The following is a 21,142-nucleotide window of genomic DNA, read 5'->3' as shown; positions in this document are numbered from 1 at the left end:
CCTGCCCCTCTCGCGCCATATTTTCTTCTTTCTTTCTTTTGAATACCCATCCCTCCACCAGTGCCCATTTCCCACCATCACGGATCCCAGTATCCCTCCCACCCCCCCCATCCCCCCCATCCCCCCTTGCCTCCGTGGCAGGGCATTCCCCTCTGTTCTCTCTCTCCTTTTGGGTGTTGTGGTTTGCAAACAAGTTAAGCCTGATTTACAGGGAGAATCGTTGAATGATTTCCTTTCCATTGACCACTTTGTATATAAGGAGATGTTCACGCCACATTTTTTTTGAGGGAAGGGGCTGGACCACATCTGGTGGTACTCAGAGAAACCACACAGTACCAGGGACAGAACCTTTGGCCCCTGCATGCCCTCCAGTCTACTAAGCCATCTCCTCAGGTTCCAAATTCCTTCTCTTTTGTCCAGAATGGTATAGGACCCCTGGAGCACTGTCAGGGATCGACCCTGGAAGGCAAGCACCTAATGTTGTTATACGCATTGCAAGGAGTTATAAATATACATATATTTTGTGGTTGTTTTGGCCACCCCTGGCAGTGCTCAGGGGATTATATATGATGCTGGGGATCATATATAATGCCCTACCCGCTTTATTATCTCTCTAGCCTCAGCTTTTTTTTTTTTTTTTTTTTTGCTTTTTGGGTCACACCCGGCAATGCACAGGGGACCATATGGGATGCTGGGAATCAAACCTGGGTTGGCCGTGTGCAAGGCAAACGCCCTACCCACTGTGCTATTGCTCTAGCCCCAGGATTTCCTATCTTTTATATTTGATTTTTGGGCAACACCTGCAGTGCCCAGCTCACTTCAGGCTCTATGCAGTGATGAGGATCAAAAGGGCACGTCGGCAGCTCTAAGATAAGCACCCTGTACCCATCTCTCGGGCCCCCTCAACCATCTTGTGTAACTGCTAGTGATGGAGTCACTGACAAGAAAGCAAAATCCACGAGGAACAATCCCTAATGACACAAGTGCATACCGATGATCTTGGCCCCATCATCCTCCATGTCGGAGAGCTCCATGTCTTCCACATCACGATTATCTGTCGCAGGCTCGGGGGAGGCCGACTTCTCACTCTCCATGGCAGGGGACCGGGACTCCTCACCCCCCATCCCCTGGAAAGGAGACTCAGAGCCAGTTGGGGAGGGAGCGTCCATGCTGGGGGAAGGGACTGGGGATTCCTCGGGATCAGGAAGGGTCGACTTCAGTTGATCCAGCTTCTTCTTTAAGTTGTTCACTCTGTTAGCGAAGGTTTTGTACGCCTGAAAGAGAAAAGGAAGAGTATGCTGCTGAGGAAAGTACCCAAGCTGCTACTCTGACCGCAATTCTTCGTAAGTATTAAGAGTATCAATGGGGGCTGGAGGGACAGTACAGGGGGTAGGATGCTTGCCTTGGATGAGGCTGACCTGGGTTCAATTCCTTTCCTGGCCTTCTAAACAGTGCTCAGAGGACCTGGGCTGCAGACTGGCAAGCCCTGGCTGGCTGCTGGGCATGGCCAGCAGGGTGGGGGGACTACAGAGGCTGTGAAGACAGTGCAGAGGCTGACTCGGGGCCGATCCATCTATCTAACTGCAGAGTCCCCTGAGCACTGCTGGGTGTGAAGACAAATGATTAAAAGATCAAACTGAACAATGTATATGTGGAGTGAGGCACTGGGGGGTGGGGGGTGGGGGGTGAAATATCTGGCTAACAGGGTCCAAAGATGTAGTGCTGCCTGGTGCTGCAGGCCCGGAGACCAGCTGAGACACACCCAGCAGTGCTCTGGAGAAGCCCCCAGCCCAGGCCGCCATCCTCATTCTCTCCTGTGCAGCTTCGAGTCCAGCAACCACCTTAGAAGGGAAACTATAGTATGCCGGGAAGGGGCTCAGGGCCCCCAAACACAGCCAGGCAGGGGCCCCTCTCCCTACCCGCTGCAAATACATCGAAGCGGAAGGGACCCCTTATCCTCACAGTTCTGACAAGCTGAAGGACAGCACAGCGGCAAAGGGGCTGGCCGGGCACCAGCTAACGTGGCTCAATCCTCAGCACCCCACGAGGTTCCCTGCGCCTGCCAGAGTGACCCCTGAGCACAGAGCCAGGAGTAAGTCCTGAGCACCACCAGGTGTGGTCAAACAGCAAGAAGAGGGGAGAAGAGCAGAGGAGAGATGAGAAGAGAGCGCAGGGGTTAAGGCCTGAGCCTGCATGCAGCCAACTCCAGCCCAACGCCCAGGGGTCACCAGCTGCAAGTCCCCGCACCCTGACTGGTGCCACAGGTGACCCAGGGCCCTCACAGCACCACAGCCTCAGTCCCTGGCCTTAAACCAGAGCCCGGAGGGTCAAGAACCGCACTGTCCCTAGGGCACAAAGACAGATGTGGGCTCTGGCAGAGGGTGTCGTCAGAAACAAAGCCAACTGCAAGACGGAAACAGTGCACCCGTTTACAGTGGGATCCACCAATTTCCAGATCTATGATGGTACTGGGAGAGGATAAGCAGGTGAGCTAAATCCGCATGCCCAAGTCTGTCATGGGAGAAGAACCTGTGAGATTCTGAAGAAACTCCCAAGAGTGCCAGAGATAAGAATGTGAAGACGCCCTCTCCAGGGCCACCCTGTGGTGACGCCTGCACGGATTTCCATGTATGCAGAGAAGCCCTGAGGATGGAAGTGCTGAGGGCTTGATGACAGAGTCCTTCTTTTGCGACTTTCTAGGGTTTGGAGCAGGATGGCTTCTCTCAGATCTGCTGGCCACCAAAGAACCTTCACAGCTTCACGACTAATCTCAAAAGAGACGCCAAGCCAAGCCAAGCCAACGAAACTCAAGGGTACACCAGTCCTCAGGCTGAACCCTCTGGAGCGCTGCCAGGAGGGGGACAGCTGAGTCTGCTGAGCCGCTACGCTCTGGCACCCACACCCCACACCCCACAGCCCAACTTCACTGCTTCACAACTCATCTCAGAAGAGCTGATTTAAGTCACAAGGACACTGGTCTTCAGGCGGAAAACTCTAGGGCCTCCTTGGGAGGAGGAGGGTGACAACTGTCCAACTCTCCAGATCCTGGAGTTCTGGAGCACATGGCCACGTATGTAGCCGCACAACACCTCCAAATTCCACAACGACAGCCCAGGAGGAGCACAGTAAATGAGATGGGAAAGTAGCAATGCTGCCAACTAAGATCAATCAACAAAACCAATGACACAAAGGCTCGGAAACAGTCCAGCAACCCCTCGATGACTTGAGTAACACCACCGTGAGATGTAACCATTTTCACAAATTCTCAATTGCCGAACTAGTTTTTGATAATTCCAACTACCATTCTGTTGCAACAAACAAGATAAAGCAAATGATTTTATACCCGCCAGGCCTGGGAAGTGCATGGAAAATAGGGAACAGTGGTAGAAGAAAGGTCAGAGCAGTGGTGGGATTTGGGTTGGAACAAGGGATGTCTGAAACAACTGTATCATGAACAACTTCGTAAATCACGATGTTTAAAAAAGTTTAAAAATTGGGACCAGAAAGATTTAAGAGAACAAAAAGTCTGTCACAGGCTGGGGCGAAACTTAAGACATAAGCAGTGGGCCTGCACGTGGCCTGCTTTGGTCCCTGGCATTCCAGTCCCTCTAGGATTGATCCTCTAAGCTCAACACCAGGAGCGAGCCCACAGCCACGACTGAGCCCTGTTGTAGCCCAAACCTTCCCCCCCCTCCCCCCAAAGAAATAAAATTAAACCCTGGGGCCAGAGTGAGAGTATGGTGGTTAGGGCGTTTGTTTTGCACATGACCTGGTTCAAGCCTCAGCATTCCATATGGTCCCCCAGCACTGCCAGGAATAATTTCTGAGCGCAGAATCAGGAGTGATCCCTGGGCATCACAGCATGTGAACCCACCTTCCCCGCCAAAAAAAGCCAGAAATAAAAACCCTCTTGTACTCGAAAGGCAAGACTGTTTTTGGGGGTGCTATGGATCGAACCCAGGCCCTCATACATACAAATTACCTCGTCTCTACCTCTAAGACTGTGTCCCAGTCTAAGTATTATCTAAAAAGGATAAAAATCAAAAAAGAAAAATCATTTATAGGGGCCCCAGTGATAGCACAGTGGGTAGGGAGTTTGCCCTGCACGCAGTCGACCTGGGTTTAATCCTTGGCATCCCATAGGGTTCCTTGAGCACCGCCAGGAGTAATACCTGAGTGCAGAGCCAGGAGTAACCCCTGAGCATCACTGGGTGTGACCCCTGCCCTCCCCCTAAAAAAATCATTTCTAGAAATATGAAGGTCAATGCCAGAAAGAAAAAATTAAAGAGTGAGAAGTAAAGAGACTTCTTAGAAAGTGGAAAATGGGACCACTGGAATCTGCTTCCCTCCTGGGGGCCTGAGTGACAGTACAGTGGGGAGGGCACTAGCCTTCCAGGTGGCTGACAGGGGTTTGGTCCCCGGCACCAGATAACAGCAACCTCTCGGGCCCCACCCAGCCCCAACAGGAGTGATCCCTGAGCGCAGAGTCCTGAGCACCGCTGGGTGTGGTCCCAAAACAAACCAAGAAAAAATTCTCCCTCTCCCTTCCCTTCCCTTCCCTCTCTCTTATTGCTGCAGTGACGGAGAAGCATACATTTGGGCTGTGATGCTTGCCAGGGGTGTGTGTGTGTGTGTGTGTGTGTGTGTGTGTGTGTGTGTGTGTGTGTGTGTGTGTGTGTGTGTACACCCCTACCCATGCTGCTCGCACTGCCATCTAGGGGGCCCTGGCTACAAAGCCAGAGACGACATTTGTGGCTGGGTGGCACCAGTAATCCACTGGAAGGTGAGACATTGAATGTGTCCCTCCCCTTGTAAGGCAAGAGCTTTGTCACTGAGCAGTTTCTGGGCCACTACACGCTTTTTATGATCTTACAGAATAAAACTAAAAAATGAAACTAGAATACAAAATCAGAGGGCCATTAGACAGAGGAGTGCAGGATCAGCCCTCTTCTGTGGAGAAGGCGGGGGATCTGTAATTCAGAGGCTTTTTGTGTCTGGGGCCTGAAGCTGCACCTGACAGTGCTCAGAGGCTATTCCCAGCGCCGGGCTCCAAGGATTATGTTCTGGACTGAAGTACATGCAAGAGCCCGAGCCATCTCCCTGGCTCATATCACTCAGTGGCTGTCCAAGATTTCTGGGTATAAAAATACACCCTAGTTGAAAAAAACTGCAGAAGAATACATGACACTATGTGAGAGCTACCTCGTACCATTAGAATTTATGATAAAGTTTCTAATAAGGGCTGAGGATGCAGTGCGATGATGGCAGAGCACTTTCCTTTCATGTGAGAGCAGCTGGGATTGCTCTCTGACACACGGAAGTAAAATCATCACAAATCAAACAAATAGAAACATCTCTACTTCTGCCTCCTTCTAACATCCTGTGTCGGTGGGATGGCACAATTCTGCTGAAATCCTGAGACCTGGGGCCAGGAGACACCAGGGATTCGGCCTACCCAGTCCTGGAAGCCGTCCGACCAGCAGAGGCCCTGGGCGCTTGCTCTGAGTTTGGGCCCCGCTGGCTAAGTACACTGGGAGAGGCCCAGCAGCCCTTAAGTCTCATTCAGGAGGCCCAAAATACAACAACAAAACAAGACGAAGACAGGGTGTGTAGGGCCTCAGCAGAGTGAAGCAGTCTGGGCAGACACAAGCCATCTGCACGAGGGTCATCGGGCCTTCACCGAGGCACTCTCTGCTAGCTGTGATACCAGACGACCCCCTCCACCCAGAGGAACTCCGTGAAGTGGAGATGAAGGGCACACCCGCACGTAATGCTGACACACAGTGAGCAAGTAACACACTTTAACCATTCCTTACGTTAGCGACCACTTTCACTTCTTTGTACTGTGCTTCATAGAAAATTCCAGCATTTTCCAGTGCTTCTGTGAGCGAGGGCCCATTTTTCACTTGCTTATCTAATCCATTCACAAATTCCTCCAGCTTGGAGCTCGCCTCTTCGAATTCTTTGGAGAATTTCTTTCCACCTGTCTTATCTAGAATAACAGAGGAAGTCTTAATTTCAGAATAAAAGAGAAAGGCTCGGAAGAAAGTACCTCTCTCGATGGCCCGGGCATCTGCTCTGCCCCCGGATGCGCGCGGAGCGTCGGCACGGGAGAGGGAACTGGACCTGGCCAGAGGATCTGGGCGTGAAGGGGGGAGGGGGCGGGGAATATGCCCATCAAAATCTTTTGTTTTCGTTGCTTTTGTTCTGCTCTATGGGTCATCCCCTGCAGTGCTCACTGCTTACTCCCAGCTATGTGCTCAGGGGACCATATGTGAACCTGGGGATCAAGCTGGGTCAGGCAGGTGCAAGGTTAGTGTTAATTATCACTCTGGCACCCAAAAACTAAGTGTTGACACGGATATAAGCACAGGACTCAAACTAATAATTTAGAAAAACAAGAAAAAAAATCCTTTTCCAAGGGGCTGGAACACTGTGCCGGGACTCTGTCACTAATAGTACTCAAAGTCACGGCATCCATATACAAATTCCAAGAAAGGAAAGGGGCCACCAAAACACAAGAACCAAGAAACGCCTCAGGAAAATAATCCAAGTGAACCAGAAGAATGCACCAGGGAGGGGCCGGAGTAACAGTACGGTGGGGAGGGTGCTTGTCTGGCACGCGGCTCGCCTGGCCAGGTTCCATTCCCAGCACCTCATACGGCCCCCCAGCACCACCAGGAGTGATCCCTGAGCACACAGTCAGGGTAAGCCCTGAGCACACCTGGGTGTGCCCCCAACCCCCCACCCAAATTCTATCACAAACGCACCTATGACAAAAGAAAGTTTGTTGATGGCTTTCCACCCCCCCAAATTTGAAGCCACAGTCACGTAAGAATAGTGTGGGGGGGAAAGGAATAGTGGGATGAGGGGCCGGAGCCATAGTGCTGTGGGGAGGGTGTTTGCTTGACATGGCTGATTTAGGTTCAAGCCCCAGCACCCCGGATGGCCTTGGGCCCCCTAGGAGTGATTCCTGAGCACAGAGCAGGGAGTAAGCAGAGTAAGCCCAGAGCACTGCCCAGTGTTGCCCCCCCCCCCCCCGGAAAAAAAGAATCCTGTGATGAGGGGCTGGAGCGATAGCACAGCGGGGGGGCGGTTGTCTTGCACAGTGGCAGGCTTAAATTTGATCCCCGGCATCCCACAGGGTCCCCTGAGCCCACCAGGACTGATTCCTGAGTGCAGAGCCAGGAGTAAACCCTGAGCACTGCTGGGTGTGACCCAGAAACAAAACACAAAAACAACAACAACCAAAAAAACCCCCAACCATTGAAATCATTACCCACCAGAGTTGCTTTCTACAAGTCAAAATTTTCATTATGAGGGAAGCCTGCTTGGCTACTTGCGAATGCCAGAGCAGAGAACATCTGAGTGACTCTGTGTAAGGGTCTAGGGTCACCTTTCAAGCATTTGAGGGTCTCTGTGCTGCACACGTCCACCCGCATTGTTGACAGCTGCTTCTCCTTCAGTTCGATCTGCTCTTCAGAGCGTTTGTAGAGCAACAGCTCTTCAATGAGGGCCTGGGACTAAACACAGACAATCGTGATTCATGAACATGCTGGACCAGAAAAACACTTGCCACATTTCCTCATGACCTGGGCAAACTATCAATTCTCACATCAAAATTATTTCAGCTATATGGAAAAAGCTGCTTTCCAGGCCAGCAGTACAGGGAAAGGTGCTGCTTGTTCAGTCCTAGGTCAGTCCACTGAACACCACACTGCCAGGCTTGGCCCAAAATTCTGGGTCCCTCTACTCCCACCCTTTGCCAAAAAACTCCTTTACCTTGGCTAGTACACTGGTTTATGGACACAGTTTTAAAAGTGAAACAAACACTTGGGGGCTGGAGCGATAGCACAGCGGGTAGGGCGTTTGCCTTGCACGCGGCCGACCCGGGTTTGATTCCCAGCATCCCATATGGTCCCCTGAGCACTGCCAGGAGTAACTCCTGCGTGCAGAGCCAGGAGTAACCCCTGTGCATCGCCAGGTGTGACACAAAAAGGGAAAAAAAAAATAAAGAAACACAAGGTCTCCTCATAACACCTTTAAATTTTTCTTGGGGGGGGGGGGGGGGCAGAGTGGTAGTCCAGCAGGAGGGCACTTGCACTTGGCTGACATGTATTTGATCCCCAGCATCCCGTACGGTTCCTGAGCCCTGCCAGGAGTGATTTCTCAGTGCAAAACAAGGAGCAAGTTCTGAGCACCACTGGGTGTGACCCAAAAACAAACAAAAAATTTTTTTTCTGGATGGGGAAACAGAAAAATGACAGGTTGTTTTCTTTCTTTCTTTTTTTCTTTTTGGGTCACACCCAGCAATGCTGAGGGGTATGACTCAGGAATTACTCCTGGCGGTGCTCAGGGGACCATATTCGATGCCAGGGATCAAACCTGGTCAGCTACATGCAAGGCAAATACCCACTGTACTATCACTCTGGCCCCTGGTTGTTTTCTTTAAATTGCAACTAAAGCCTCTATTATGTTGACTAACAAATTAATGTCAGTGGAGCTTGTGAGAAAGATAAATCCCCTTGTTGGGGTTCAAACAGCATTTAGCTACTGAGAAAATATTCTGGAAGATTATATTTCCCATTAGAGGAATATATAAAACTTCAAGTATTCTGATTCTAATCTGGACTCTGCCGTAACAATTCAAACATATTTAAGTTTAACTGATGCACATCTCAATAAAGATAAATTTCAATGGACTTGTAAAAAAACCTGTAAGACAAAGGGGCTAACGATGCCTAGCGTATAGCAATGTTTAACATGGTAAACATATACCACAACTTACTCGAAATTCAGCAACTATCTTGGACTTGAGAGCAGCTTTTGGATTAGTGGACGCTGTTGGAATTAAACAAAAAGGTCATAAAAATATACACACAGTTTACTAGGAGTCAAAGAAAGCATCAGTTCTAGTTTGAGGATGCACCTGATCAATCTATGTCAAACATATACATTTAAATCATGACGGAATTCCTTGAATAATGGAATGTGAAATTTAAATATTCCCAAGCATGGTAAACATATAGTGTTTAGACAGACTTAACCTACTTACCTACAACAAATCTTTGAGTCATAAGTTCTAACTGATTGGGAGACACTGAGATATAGCCCCTCATTTTTCCTGTCTGTGAATAAGAGGATTGCAATACCTCAAACCAAGAGTGCTCAGGGGTAAAACATCCATTTAGTCCTAAGTAAGGTAAAGGTAAAGGCCCTCCCGTTGATCGTCGATTTGCTCGAGCGGGCCCAGTAACGTCTCCATTGGAGACTTTGTTGTTACTGTGTCTGGCATATCGAATACTCTCGGTAGCTGAAGAAAGTGACTGAAAACTATCAGCTCTGCTCTTACGCATTCAGCTTTGGATTTTCCTGCCGACAATTCACAGAAAAACAGCAAGGGAAAAAAATTTTTTTGTCCTTTTCTTTTTGGCTGACACCAATCTGCTCATGGCTGACTCCTGGTTCTGTGTTCAGGGATCACCTCGACAGGCTTGGGAGAACCGTGCAGGATATCAGGGATTGAATCCAGGCCCTTCACAAACAAGGCCAAGTGTCTTCCTGCCTGCATCATCTCTGACCTAAAAATATTCTAAGTACACTAGAACTACTGTGGTTGAACTTTTAACGGCAAGGATGTCTTCCCCTGTTCTTATGCATGTAACTTAAGACCAAAAGGATGTCCAGGGAGTTAATCATGACAGATGGCATATGCTAGCTAGAGCCAAGCCATCCTAAGTGTCCCAATTCTCACTGGTTTCACCTTGTGCCCTACACACAATCAAGTCTCTCAATATTCCAAAACTTGGGTCACAGCAGCCTATCACATACGGTATTCCAATCCCATGATCCCATGTTTGGTGAACATGATAAACACAGCAGGAGCTCCCTTAGACAATGAGTTTCTGGCCAGGATCTGTGGCCTTGTCTAATCTGAGATCTGAAGGCTGTCAGAGCTCCCACAGAGATGCTGCTGCTTCTTGTTTATTTTTTTTTCCGTTTTTAGAGAAGTATAGGGCTTTTGTTTTGGGGTCACACCTGGCCACACTCAGGGCTTACTTCTGGCTCTGAACTTAGGGTTGCTCCTGACAGGCTCAAGGGACGATAGGTGTGCCAGGCACTGAACCCGGGTCGGTCGTGTGCAAGGCAAGTGCCTCTTTCTATGGCTCGGCCCCTCTGTTCTTCAGTTCTGCTGATTAATGCCACTGCTCTGACTTCACAGGGCTCTGACCCCAAAGTTAGAAGTTAATTCCAAAATGCTAGCTTAGTGAGTCAGGAGGAGCCTCCCAGGCCTGGAAAATCACAGGTTTGCTCATGGTTTACGCCAGGTTCAATGTCAAAGGTCTACATTTTCTTCTGCTACCAAGAAAGGAGGTAATTTATATCAACTGAGATTTTGTTCCTTACTTTGTGATTTCTTCCACTGCTTATTCGGTGGTTTGTTCAGATTTTCTTTCAGCTGCTTCTGAGTTTTGAAAGTGGTACCTGGAAAACATTTCAGGTTTTGCAATCTGGCATTATGGGAAGCTGTTCTGTCTGTCCACTTCCGTGGCACAGCTGTAGCACAAAATAAGGCAATCCAAGACTGTGTGCCGTTTCTTTCTTTGCTCTTTGTTCATTTTATAAAACAAGAATACCCACCAGACCTCAGAAGCTTTCAGATACACTTACTTCCTACAATCAATGAAATCACTGATGTTGAGACTAGTGTAAAAGACAGAAAAACTACCAGCTATGAAAAACATAAGTAGGTAACAGCATCTTCAAAAATGCTGTTTTTAAAGTCTCTGTCTAGCCAAATGATGAACTTGATATCAAATATCAACAGTTTCTATTCCAGAGTTTGATTATGTGCATCTAGCACGTCGAAAAATCCAATAACTCAAAAATACAACTTATAAATTTAAAACCAAGCAAATCTGATGAATGACAGACAACAAAGACTTAAAAGAACAGCTCAGTCTGAATGGAAACACTGCCTGAAACTTTCCCAACACATCATCAGACGATATCATGGCTTAATATGTGTTACTCAATAAAAACAAAATCCAATTTTCCCCAAATCAATTCAACTTAAAACTTTAATTTGCAAAACGACAGACTTATTAAAAAAAAAAAGTCCATTTTAAACTAATGTGGTCAAAGAATAGCTGAGATAAGTACCACGAGGTTTACTCCATGACTTGGAGGCCAGCCGCACATGCTAGGGGAAAAGGCAGCTCAGATAGAGAAGGGAGCACCAAGTAAAGGGTGTTGAGAGGATCCTCCCAGGATGGGAGATGTATGCTGAAAGTAGACTATAGACCAAACATGATTGCCACTCAGTGCCTCTTTTGCAAACCACAACATCCAAAAGGAGAGAGAGAACAAAAGGGAATGCCCTGCCACAGAGGTAGGGTGGGATGTGGGGGTTGGGGGGTGGAAGGGATACTGGGATCAGTGGTGGTGGAGGATGGGCACTGGTGGAGGGATGGGTACTCGATCATTGTATATCTGAGACCCAAGCACAAAAATTTGTAAGTCTACAACTGTACCTCATGGTGTTTCACTCATAAAAATTAAAAAAAAAAAAAAGATAAACTAATATGGTCAGATCCAAAATTTTTTATTATTATTTAAAGAACCAGATATATCTAATACATGCAACCTAAGACTGGACAATTCTTGAATTTTTCTTTTAGAAGTGAAAAGACACTTACTCAAAGCTTCTCTTAATGCCATAATCATTTCTTCTGGGTACACATTTCTATCTTCCCAGATTTTAAAGATTCGTTCTACAGACTTAGAAACAGATGGATCCCTGAAAAAAGAGAAAAAGTGAGAAAGACATAAAATTGTTAACTTCTATACATCAACTGACAAAAGAAATGAATAGAAAGAACTCAGCTAAGTCATTATTGATCGTCCCCTTCAAACATGTCTGTGAATCCTTTAACATCAGATGTACCCAAAGGGCTGACTAGTACCAAGTCCTAATATGAACAGGAGAGAGACAGCTAGAATGGACGGAACCCCCCCCTCCCCGCCCCCGTGTTTGGTCCACAGTGTTTACTCCTGGCTCTGCTCAGGAGACAGTCTAGGATGCCGTGGATAGAGCCCAGGCAGCCACACACAAAGCATGTGCCACAGCCACTGTACTTTCACTCCAGCCCTGCAAACATTATTTTTAATGACGGTATCATTTATGACTTTCATACTTTCATGTACTAATACTGGATGCCGAAGTTGCTCCTGGTCCTCCGCACACACAACGCATTCTCTCTTCCTAAGGATACCCAAGTGTTTCCTTCATCCCGCTCCCCCAACGCAGAACATCAGCTGCCCCCCAAAGAAACAGCTGGCTCTCGTTCCTATCTGTGTTTGCACTTTCAATGCGATCACCTCTGCTTAAAATTAAAAAATACACACACATGTTTACTTACTGGTGGGGGGAGTGTCAGGGCTCACCTGACCTGCTCGGGTACCCAGCTGCGTGGGCCTGACAGAGAACACAATCACCACCGCGCTGCTGGAGTGTGCCAGGAATAATGGCAGGACCTCGACTCTCCAGCCCTCTGTGCCACCTCCTGCCCCCATATATTCTGTACATGTGTGCGTGTTTATGTGCCAGAAATCAAACTCGGGGCCTCACATATGTAAAACACAGGTCGAACCCCTGAGCAGCAACCCCAGCCTCTGGAAAAGATTTTTTAATATCAAGAATTTCCAATCAGAGGAGCTGGAGCAATAGCACAGCGGGTAGGGCGTTTGCCTTGCACGCCGCCGACCTGAGTTCGATTTCCAACATCCCATATGGTCCCCTGAGCACCGCCAGGAGTGATTCCTGAGTGCAGAGCCAGGAATAACCCCTGTGTATTGCCAGGTGTGACCCGAAAAGCAAAAAAAAGAATTTCCAATCAGGGGCTGGAGTGATAGTACAGTGGGGAGGGCGCTTGTCTTGCACGTGGTTGACCCAGGTTCAATCCCCGGCATCTCATAGGGTTCCTTGGGCACCACCAGGAGTAATTCCTGAGTGCAGAGCCAGAAAAAGCCCTGAGCACACCTGGCTGTTACCAAAAACAAAACAAAACAAAAAACAAGTATTTCAAATTGATAGAGCAAAGTTGCCCAGATCCAATCCAAAATATCATTAACGATCTGCACCTTTTTTCTACCTCCCCCTTCTCTGTCGAATTTTAAAGCCAATTCAAGCTGCCATATCATTTTCACCCTACTCTGAAAACAGTGTCCAAGAGCAGGAGACAGAACTCGATAGTCCCAGGGCACGGCCGACACAGGTAAACCTGGACTTGATCTCTGGTACCAAATGAAGAGTACTGCTGGGGGCAACCCTGAGAACACAATCAGGAGAAGCCAGAGACAGCCCCCACACCAACACAGCAGACAAGTCTAACCTTTTATAACTACTGTCAAATAAAACGAATGGCAATTCTCTGGTATTATCTATAGTCTATAACTCAATTTCCCTGGATGTCTGAAAGTTGGTATTTAAAGTTGTCTGTGGGGCCAGCGATAGGACAGTGGGCAGGGTGCATGACCGACACGGGTTCGATCCCCAGCATCCCTTATGGCCCCCACAAGCACCACCAGCAGTGATCTCTGAGTGTAGAGCGAGGAATAAGCCTGGAGGTATTACTGCCAGGAATGGCCCAAAATATAAAATAAAGTTGGTTTGTTTGAACTGGAATCCGAGGAACAGAACCTATCACATGTGGTTAAGTGGGGCTTCTGGGGGGGTGGGAGTTTCGAGCCGCACAGGGCAACGCTCGCCCACTGTACTATGGCTCCAGCCCAACACGCTGGTTTTACTGTTTTCTATGGAGTCATGAATCGGTTTCCTGCAGCTCCTGTATCTTCTCTGGACGACAGGGTCACTCTACCAACGTCACGGGGCACCTCCTCAGGACAATACTTGCTCCCCTCCTTAGCAGCTCCAGACTAGCCAATGGAGTAAGACAGTCGCTCCTCTTGCAAATGGTAGCCAACAGCTCCCTAGTATTCCAGTGTTCCCTTCCTTTTCTCTTTGCGGGCCTGCTACTCCCAGTAGTACACAGAGGCCCCAGTGCAGGAACGGAACCCCTCCCTTGAGTGCTTCCTGACCTCGTTGTCCATCTTAAGTAAGATCATCGCTTTGGTAATGACTTCACGTGCTATATGACAGATCTTTCCCCATTTGTATACTGGATCCCTTCTGTCTGTCTGTTCTTGGGCCACATCTGTTGGTGTTCCGGGGACCCTGTGGGCCTGGGAGAGAACCTGGCTCTCTGGCGTCCGACATGAGCCATCGCCCCAGTCCTGCACTGTATTGAGCCACACCCAGCTGTGCTTGGGGCTTAGTCCTGACAGCACCTGGGTCACTCCTGGCGAACCCAGCGGACCATATGGGGTGCCAGGGATTGGCTCAGGGTCAACTGCACACAAGGCAAACGCAAACGCACTCACTACAAGTACATATCAGAGCATTAGTTATTTTGTCAATGGTTTATTTTTCCAGAGTAAATTTAGATTAATGTCAACTTCCCAAAGAGAAATTTGGCATAAAGAATCCCCAAACCACTTATGACTTTGCAGTCAACATTCCCAAATAAAATTTACTTGCAATGGTTTCATATACTTCTTTTAAGACTATTCTTAGCTGTTCCATGTATTTTATTTCTAGTATGACTCACCTTCTCTCGCAACCCATGACTGCTGACAGTGACTGATTTTAGTCAGATAGCTTTCTAGGGTTTGTCTGTCCTGGAAAATAGCTTTGCTTTGTATACAGAGCCTGAAGATATGTGAAACTTTATCTAAATATACAATGCTAGTTTGTACTCAGTACAACAAAAATATTTTCCATAGTTTCTTTACTGCCTTTGCTGTTGCTATTGAGAAGTCTGGCGTAATGGCCTGTGATCAGGGCTGGAGCTATATAGCACAGCGGGGAGGGCGTTTGCCTTGCACGCGGCTGACCCGGGCTCAATTCCCAGCATCCCATATGGTCCCCTGAGCACCGCCAGGAGCAATTCCTGAGTGCAGAGCCAGGAGTAACCCCTGAGCATCGCCGGGTGTGACCCAAAAAGAAAAAAAAAAAAAGCCCTGTGATCTTTTTTACTCTTCGCTCCTTTATTATACATGTTGTTTTTGGTTTTTGTTTGGGGCCACAGCTGGCTGTGCTTAGGGAAGCAGATGAGGTACCAGTCAGCCACAGTGTAGGGCAAGTGCTCTACCCACTGTACTATCACTATGAACCCCATCCACTAGTAGGTTTACGGTGGTGAAATAGAATTGACACAAAAATTGCCATTTTAACCGTTTTTATAATAAAAAGAAAATTAATTAAAAAAATACAGGATCAGAGTAATAGGACCATAGGGAGGCCATTCGTCCTGTATATGCCAACCTGTATTTGATCCCTGGCGCCAAGCCAGGGTTCTCCAAGCCCCCCAAGAATAATCCCTGAGCTGAGAGCCAGGAGTAAGCACTGAGCACCGCCAGGTGTGGCCCCAAAGCAAAAACAAAGAAATTTTCGTTAAAATGCACAACTCAATGGCACTGATCACACTCACGATGTAGCATGTGCTCCATCACCAAATTTTCCCAGAGTTTTCATTAATTTAAACAGAAACCTTGGATTATTGAACAACAGAACCAGGACTGCAGAAACAGGACAGGAGTCAAAGCACGTGCCTTGCACCCGGCCTATTCCAGTTTGAATTCCCAGGACCACATACGGACCCTGATAACCAACAGGTGTCACTCCTGAGCACGGGCCAAAAATAAACAGCCTCTGAGCCCCTGGCACGCCACCCCACAATGAGGAAATAAACTCCATCGCCCCTCCCCTGTAAGTCCTGGTAACTTCTGATCTACTTTCAGTCTCTTGAGGTTTTCCTATTCTGAATAATGTCTGTGAATTGGCCACAGAGATGGCACAGTGGCAGGGCAAGTGCCTTGCGTGCACCTGTTCCGGTTTAGACCCCCGGAATCCCATGTGGGATCAGAATGCAAAGGCAAGTGAAAGTGCTTTTAGGAGTGATCCCTGAGCACAGAGCACTAGTAATGTGCCTTGGACCCAGCCCTGTGGTATTCCCCCCCAAAAGATCCAATTTATGTAAGTAGAATCATAGAACGTTTGTCCTGTGTTGGCCCACCATTGTGGCCCCCCGCCAAATAAACTAGCAAACCGATGTTAAGTAGAATCACAGAACAATTGTCCCGTATCTGATTTATCTTAGTACTTTTCAGTGCTTACTCATATGCATCAAATTATGATTCCCTCATTTATTTTAAAAACATTTTTCATCTTGACTTTTTTTTGCTTTCTGGGTCACACCGGCAATGCACAGGAGTGACTCCTGGCTCTGCACTTAGGAATTACCCCTGGCAGTGCTCAGGGAACCGTATGGGATGCTGGGAATTGAACCTGGGTCGACCGCGTGCAAGGCAAATGCTCTACCTGCTGTGCTATCGCTCCAGCCCCAGTAAAACCAAATTTTTAAAAAAAATAAAATAAGCACCAAAATCTAAAAAATAGCACTTTTACTTGCCTTAGTATCCTAAGGGCTCTGTTTTAGTTATTACTATTCTCAAGCTCAACTACAGAACGTGCAATTACCACACAATTATAAGCTTTATTATTTAACTTTTAAGCAACCGCCTAAAAAAAAGCCTGACTTCACAGAACAGCTAGGGTGTTAAATAGTGGCTTCCTTTATTAGCAACCCGCCCTTCGACCACTGAAACAGCAAAGAATTAGCAATAAATTCTGAGAATCAAGCTAAGAGCAAAAGCAGAGATGAATAACCAGGAATCAGAGTTCAAATAAACAGAACGAAAAGTGGGCCCTGGTGCCATAGTTCACTTGGGAAATATCTTTATCAGTTTCTAATTTCTGGGATCTAAGCAAAAATGCATATTGCAGGTTCTGCATAAATGTTTACTGACTGGAAAACTAAGCAACAGGTCAATGTCATGAGGCCATTAGCACTCCAGCTTAGGGACTGGGGATAGTCAGTACTCCAGCAAAGTCTCAGCTCAGGAACTGGGGACAGTTAGTACCTAGCAAAGTGTCAGCTCAGGGACTGGGGACAGTCAATACTCCAGCAAAGTCGCAGAGCTCAGGAGCAGAGTGATAGTACAGCGGGTAGGACACCAACCTGGTTTCCATCCCCAGTACCACATGTGGTCTCCCCTTCAGCCTTCCAGGAGTGACCCTGGAGCACAGAGCCAGGAACAAATCCTAGGTACCACTGGACTTACAAAACACAAAAATAAACACCAACAAAAGACATTTATGTTGACACATGCCAACAAATTATGACCTGTGTCATCACTGCAAGAGTACTTTTGTGGCAAAGTGCTAAACACTCTCAGAAATGTGCAGATCGAAGACAGATACTCAGAGGGTGCAAAGCAATCAGGAAGATGGTCAGGGAGGCGGCAGCAGTTCCTAAGATGGAGGAGGACAAAGGAACCGCCAAGGCACTCTGCTGGAGACGCTAAAGCTGGGTGACAGAAGTAGCAACAAAAAGTCTTGGATCAATGACAATGCGACCTGTCACGTGCCATGGCAAGAAAACGAAGTATAATGGGAAGCAAGAGGAAGGATTTGGTCATCTAGGCTAGACCAAAGTTACCCAGGATGGGACAGTTCTTTCTCCAGTGACAGGTTTTAGGTCACACCAGGCATGCTAGGGGCTGGTGCTGGCTGGGGAGAACATTTCTGGAGAATCCCTAATCTTTCAGGAAGGTGAAGCTGATAACTGAGCAAGCCCTAGATGGTGCTTCTCAGTAACTGGGAACAGTTTACTATTAGAGGGCTGATTTGTTCTTCCTTGGGCTATTAAAAAAAATTGGGGTGGGGGGGGTCCCAGTGGTGCTCAGGGCTTACTCCTGGCTCTCCACTCAGGGATCACTCTGGTGGAGCTCAGGAGACCACACGGGGTGCTGGAGACAGAACCTGAATTGGCCACATGCAAAACAAGTGCCTTACCCTCTTATCTCTCCAGTGACTATTTTCTTAACTTCAAAAATCATTTTAAGTTACAGTGGGTGGGATACTTGCCTTGCACGTGGCCCATCCAGGTTGGACCCCTGACAATATATATGGTGCCATGAGTGATCACCTAGCCCAGAGCTAGTGATGAGTGATCACCTAGCCCTGAGAAATGCCACCCCTACCCAGCCCCATAAAAATTAAAAATGTTTTTATTAGCAGGCCACAGCAGTATAGTAGGCACTTGCCTTGCCTGCATCTGACTCGACTGAACTCTAGCACTCTGTATAGTCCCCTGAGCCTGCCAGGAGTGATCCCTGAGTGCCAGGTATAAGCCCTGAGCTTTGGGCCAGGAGTAAGCCCTGAGCACTGCTGGGTGTGACCCCTGAAAAGTTTTAATGCCTAGGTATGCAAAAATAATTATTCATTTTTCCCAAGTCTTTTTTCTTTTCTTTTCTTTTTTTTTTTTTTTGCTTTTTGGGTCACACCCGGTGTTACTCCTAGCTCTGCACTTAGGAATTACCCCTGGCGGTGCTCAGGGGACCACATGGGATACTGGGCATTGAACCTGGGTCGGCCGGGTGCAAGGCAAACGCCCTCCCCGCTGTGCTATCGCTCCAGCCCCATTTTTTCCAAGTCTTAACTCCAGATTGAAGAATCCTATCAGGGACCAGAGAGATAGTACAGTGGGTAGGGTTACTATTAATGCAGCTGACCCCAGTTCGATCCCGGAATTCTACATGTTTCCCCAAGCAGCACCAGGAGTAACCCCTGAGCACTGCTGGGTATGCATCCTCCCCAAAAAACAAAGGGAAAAAGAAGAAAAGAATTCTATCATGATGGGTCAAGGAGATACTCAAAGGGTCCATTTTGCCCGTGGCAGACCTAGATTCAATCCCTGGCACCAAATGATTCCCTAGTCCTTACCAGGAGTGGCCCCTGAGCACTGTCTGAGGCATGGCCATTGGGCACCACCCCGTCACTCCTATGTACTCAGTATTTTATGAGAATGACTAAGTGTTCCATATAACAGACAGTTTTTAGTTTTGTCTGTTGTCTGGTATTCTAGTGTGCCACAATTTGCCCAGTTTGGAAAAGAAAACTTTTATAACCTTTTTAGTGGCGGGAACTGAATCTAGGTAGGGCCTCATACCTGGAAACCTGCACATTTTTGGGAGAGGAAGTGGGAGAACACTACCGCAGTACTCAAGGGCTACGCCCAACTCTGTGCTCAAGGGACATGCACTGCCAGACCAAATCAAGGTTCCTACAAGCAAAGCCAAGCCTGCACGCAGGCTGCTGGGTTCTCTGCCAGCCAAGACCCCAGTTCCCGTCCTGGAGCTCCACATATCCCCCAGCCTGTTTTCTCAAGCTCATTAACAGGAACAATGGTGCTACGAGAACTGTCTTCTCCTGATCTCGCCACACACACTTGTAAATGTCCCCAGCTCTGGTCAAAGGCTACAGGTGGTACATAAGACCATACACAGAACCAGTGGGGTGTTTCTGTTTGTTTAGGGGGTTCATATCCAGTGATGCTCAGGTTAACGTGACTCTTGGCTCTGCGCTCAAGAACTACTCCTGGTGAGTTTGGGGATGCTACTGGGGTGTCAGGGACAAAATCCAGGTGGGCTGAGCACAAGGCAAGCGCCCTACTCACCGCACTAGCTCTCTGGCGCGGAAACAGTGGTTTTTAAATTGAGTCAGTTTTAGGGCCCGAGGGACAGCACAGGGGCTAAGGGACAGTTTGCCCTGCATGCAGCCAACTTGGAGTTGATGTCCACATATCAAAGCACCACCAGGGGTCACTCTTGAGCACAGAGCCAGAAATAGCCCTTAAGCACTCGTGGGTTTGGCAAAAAATATGAGAAGCCAGGGACCGTTTCTCCCGTAACTCCTCAAGCTAGTAGGCTACGGGGTGCCACCACGGCACAATCTTGTGTGTGAGATTCGGGCATCCAAAGACACGCCCTCTGGGGATGGGCACTGCTTATGAATGCGCTGTCCCTGAGCTCCAGCCTCTCCGGCCCCACTTCTGGCTTGACTTTATGGAACTGGAGCCAGTCAAGGAACTGTCTCCTCTTGGTACAAGGCTTGACTGTGCCCCAGTGAGCTGAGGGCGACCCTGAGAGGCCGAGGAGGTCCGGCTCCTTCCTGGCCATTCGGTTCTCCACTGCAGCACACAGGCAGAGATCCTGGCAGTGCCCTGGCACGGCTCTGCCCCAGCAGCTCCCAGAGATGCACCAACAGTGAGCAGTTCCTGGAGCCATCCACCCTGTCTTCCTCGGGGACACTCTTCCTACTGGCCCATGACAGTTTCGAGTTCCATTACACTTTCCAGAGCCGAGATACTTATGGTTGGTTTTTCAACCCACTTAGCAACTGCTTATACTAAATTTCCCCTATTTGAATGATCGGCGTCTGTCTATCATCTGCCAGGAAGAACACTTGCTTTGCATGAGGCTGGCCCGGTTTCAATCCCTGAGCACAGAGCCAGAATAAACCTTGAGCACTGCCGGGCATAGCCCCGAAACAATGAAACCCAAGACATATCTTGCAGTGCCAGGGGCATTAGACCCATGAGGCACAAGAGACCGACTGAATGCAGAAACAACGAAGAGAGCGCCCAGTCCCCTATGCCAGGTGAGAGCTGCCAGCTCACGTTAGCTGCCACCCCAGAAACGTGTCAAGTACCACATTTCTTTCATCTTTATTTTGCTATTTAAATGCCCCCCGGCACAGTGCTGAAGTCCAGTCTAGTGTCCTGAAGCTGAGGACATTAGTGTGCTGTGCCTTGAAGAGAAGATGTGTATGGCGCAGACTAGTGACGGTTAGTTCTGTGCCACGATATCAACATTGATCAATAAGCAGCAGTTCACAAAATATGTGCAATAGGCAGCTGGGAATAGATACAAACAAGGCGACCTATTGCTCTGCTGACGAAAATCTGTGGCCAGGAAGCCCCGGGAGCCTCCAGCCAGGAGCGAGGGTTGCTGCCTCAGCATTCATGGCACCTTTATGCGAAACAATTATTAGGAAAAACAAGAATCAACCCTCTTTCCAGTCTAAAGCATTAGCACGTTCTCCTTTTGTGTCTGAGATGCAGTTAAAATAATTTTACTATACTAACTGGAATGTAGCCACCTTGAGAAACCCATGTCA

General features: G+C 48.2%; 1 protein-coding gene across 1 annotated transcript in view; it reads right to left on the bottom strand.

Annotated features, from left to right (window-relative positions):
* Nucleotides 1-21,142, bottom strand: part of RPRD2 (regulation of nuclear pre-mRNA domain containing 2) — a 68,086-nt gene that overhangs the window by 12,108 nt on the left and 34,836 nt on the right. Inside the window, 6 exon segments of the mRNA XM_056119198.1 lie at nucleotides 992-1,274; nucleotides 5,817-5,992; nucleotides 7,397-7,523; nucleotides 8,789-8,841; nucleotides 10,408-10,485; nucleotides 11,700-11,800. Coding sequence (XP_055975173.1) covers nucleotides 992-1,274; nucleotides 5,817-5,992; nucleotides 7,397-7,523; nucleotides 8,789-8,841; nucleotides 10,408-10,485; nucleotides 11,700-11,800 — 818 coding nt within the window.

The sequence above is a fragment of the Sorex fumeus genome, unplaced genomic scaffold (genome assembly GCF_029834395.1).
Source record: "Sorex fumeus unplaced genomic scaffold, SorFum_2.1 ptg000001l, whole genome shotgun sequence".
NCBI classification, from domain to species: Eukaryota; Metazoa; Chordata; class Mammalia; order Eulipotyphla; family Soricidae; genus Sorex; species Sorex fumeus.
The sequence above is the reverse complement of the archived record's forward strand: the minus strand, read 5'-3'. Positions and strand labels throughout refer to the sequence as shown.